Source organism: Monoraphidium neglectum (assembly GCF_000611645.1).
Source record: "Monoraphidium neglectum strain SAG 48.87 unplaced genomic scaffold scaffold00838, whole genome shotgun sequence".
Lineage (NCBI taxonomy): Eukaryota > Viridiplantae > Chlorophyta > Chlorophyceae > Sphaeropleales > Selenastraceae > Monoraphidium > Monoraphidium neglectum.
The window spans coordinates 19,398-20,828 of NW_014012790.1; the positions used below are offsets into that span (position 1 = coordinate 19,398).

At 71.8% G+C, this 1,431-nt stretch overlaps 1 protein-coding gene across 1 annotated transcript; it reads left to right on the plus strand.

Annotated features, from left to right (window-relative positions):
• Positions 1-117: 117 nt before the first annotated feature.
• Positions 118-1,199, plus strand: MNEG_5559 (hypothetical protein; the record flags this gene model as incomplete). Its single annotated transcript, XM_014045969.1, has 3 exons — positions 118-318; positions 608-894; positions 1,166-1,199. The coding sequence occupies 3 exons, from the start codon at positions 118-120 to the stop codon at positions 1,197-1,199; spliced, it is 522 nt and encodes a 173-aa protein (XP_013901423.1).
• Between the last annotated feature and the right edge of the window lie 232 nt (positions 1,200-1,431).

Genomic DNA, 1,431 nt, shown 5'->3' on the forward strand with positions numbered 1-1,431 from the left:
GAGGCGGGGGCCGCCGCGTCTGGCGGCGGCGCTGCGCAAACCGCCGGCCCTGGCGGCGCTGCTGGGAATGGCGGCGGCGGCGGCGCGGGGGGCGTGGGGGGCCTCTCCGCGGCGCTCATGCGCGAGGGTGCGGCGATGCGGCAGGCGGCGACGGCGGGCGGCGGCGGCGGCGGCGGCGCAGGGGCCGAGGCTTCAGCGGGAGGCGCCGGCGCGGCCGCATCGCGGCGGCCTGTTGAGGCGGTCGTGCTGCAGTTTGCTGGCGACCACCTGCTGCTGTACAATGGTGCCATGGTGCACGGCTACGCCATGCGGCCCGCGGTGAGCGGCAGAGCGCTTTGTAGTGGTGCCATGCATCCTTGCTGGGGGTCGGCCGAAGTCATCGGCAATGGTCGCTTGCTGAGGCCGCCCGCTCGATGATTCGCAGCCGCATGCGGCACCCCGCGCTGGATGCTGGGTGCGAGGAGTCATGCGTTGCCGGTCGCGCCTAATACATGGCTGCGAAGCACACCCACCGCAAGCGAAAGGAAGGGGCGTCGCCGCCGTTTAGCGGACTCGCCGCCATTGACCCTTTGGGATCCCAATGACCGCCCCTCCTCCCCCCCACCAGGCCATCAACACAGCCTTCCAGCTCCTTGTCGGCACCGCGCCCTCCGCCGACGACCCCGCGCCCGCCGCCGGCGGCGCCGGCGTTTTGGCACGCGCGACCTCCTCGTCCCCTCGGCCCGAGGGCGCGCCGCGGGTGCCAGACCCCCTGGGGGCGGTGGTGGCGCTGGTGCGGGCGCTCTGGGAGTATATGCACGTGCACGCCCTCTGCCGCAAGCTGTCCAAGCCGTTCAAGGTGGCGTGCGCGCTGCGCAACGTGCTGCTGCTCGGGGACGTCCCGCTCTACGCCAGGTGGGCGGACGATCAGTGGGCGGCCGTGTATACTGGCCAGCTTGCGTGGCGAAGCCGCTCTCCACTCCTTTCCCAAGCCGCCAGCTAAGCCGTGCAGCTCGCCCGTGGCCACTGCGCCCGGTAGGCCGAGGCCTGAAGTGCAGCATGTGCGGCAGCAGCTGGCTGTGTATCGCACACCGCAGCTCGCAATTGGCTGTCAAAAGCACTGCAAGGACGTGTGTGTTGCGTCGCCGGGGCGGTGAGCTGCCGGTGTTGTTGTGTGTGCCCGCAGCATCCTACTGCAATGGCAGACTCCCCGTTTGTGAGTCTTCACGTCACCTCCTGCCCCCGCCCCCAAATCCCTGCCTCCCCCGCACGCCGCCGCACGCCGTCAGGCGCGCCGTAGCTGCGCTGCTGGCGCGGTGGGAGCGCGCGCTGATGCGGCAGCACGCGGAGACGCCGCTGGAGGTCGCGTCATCGCCCGCGCTGGTGCACCTGCTGCGGGTGCTCCAGGAGGTGGGCAGCGCTGGGGCTTGGGGGGGGGGGAGAGTGTTGGGG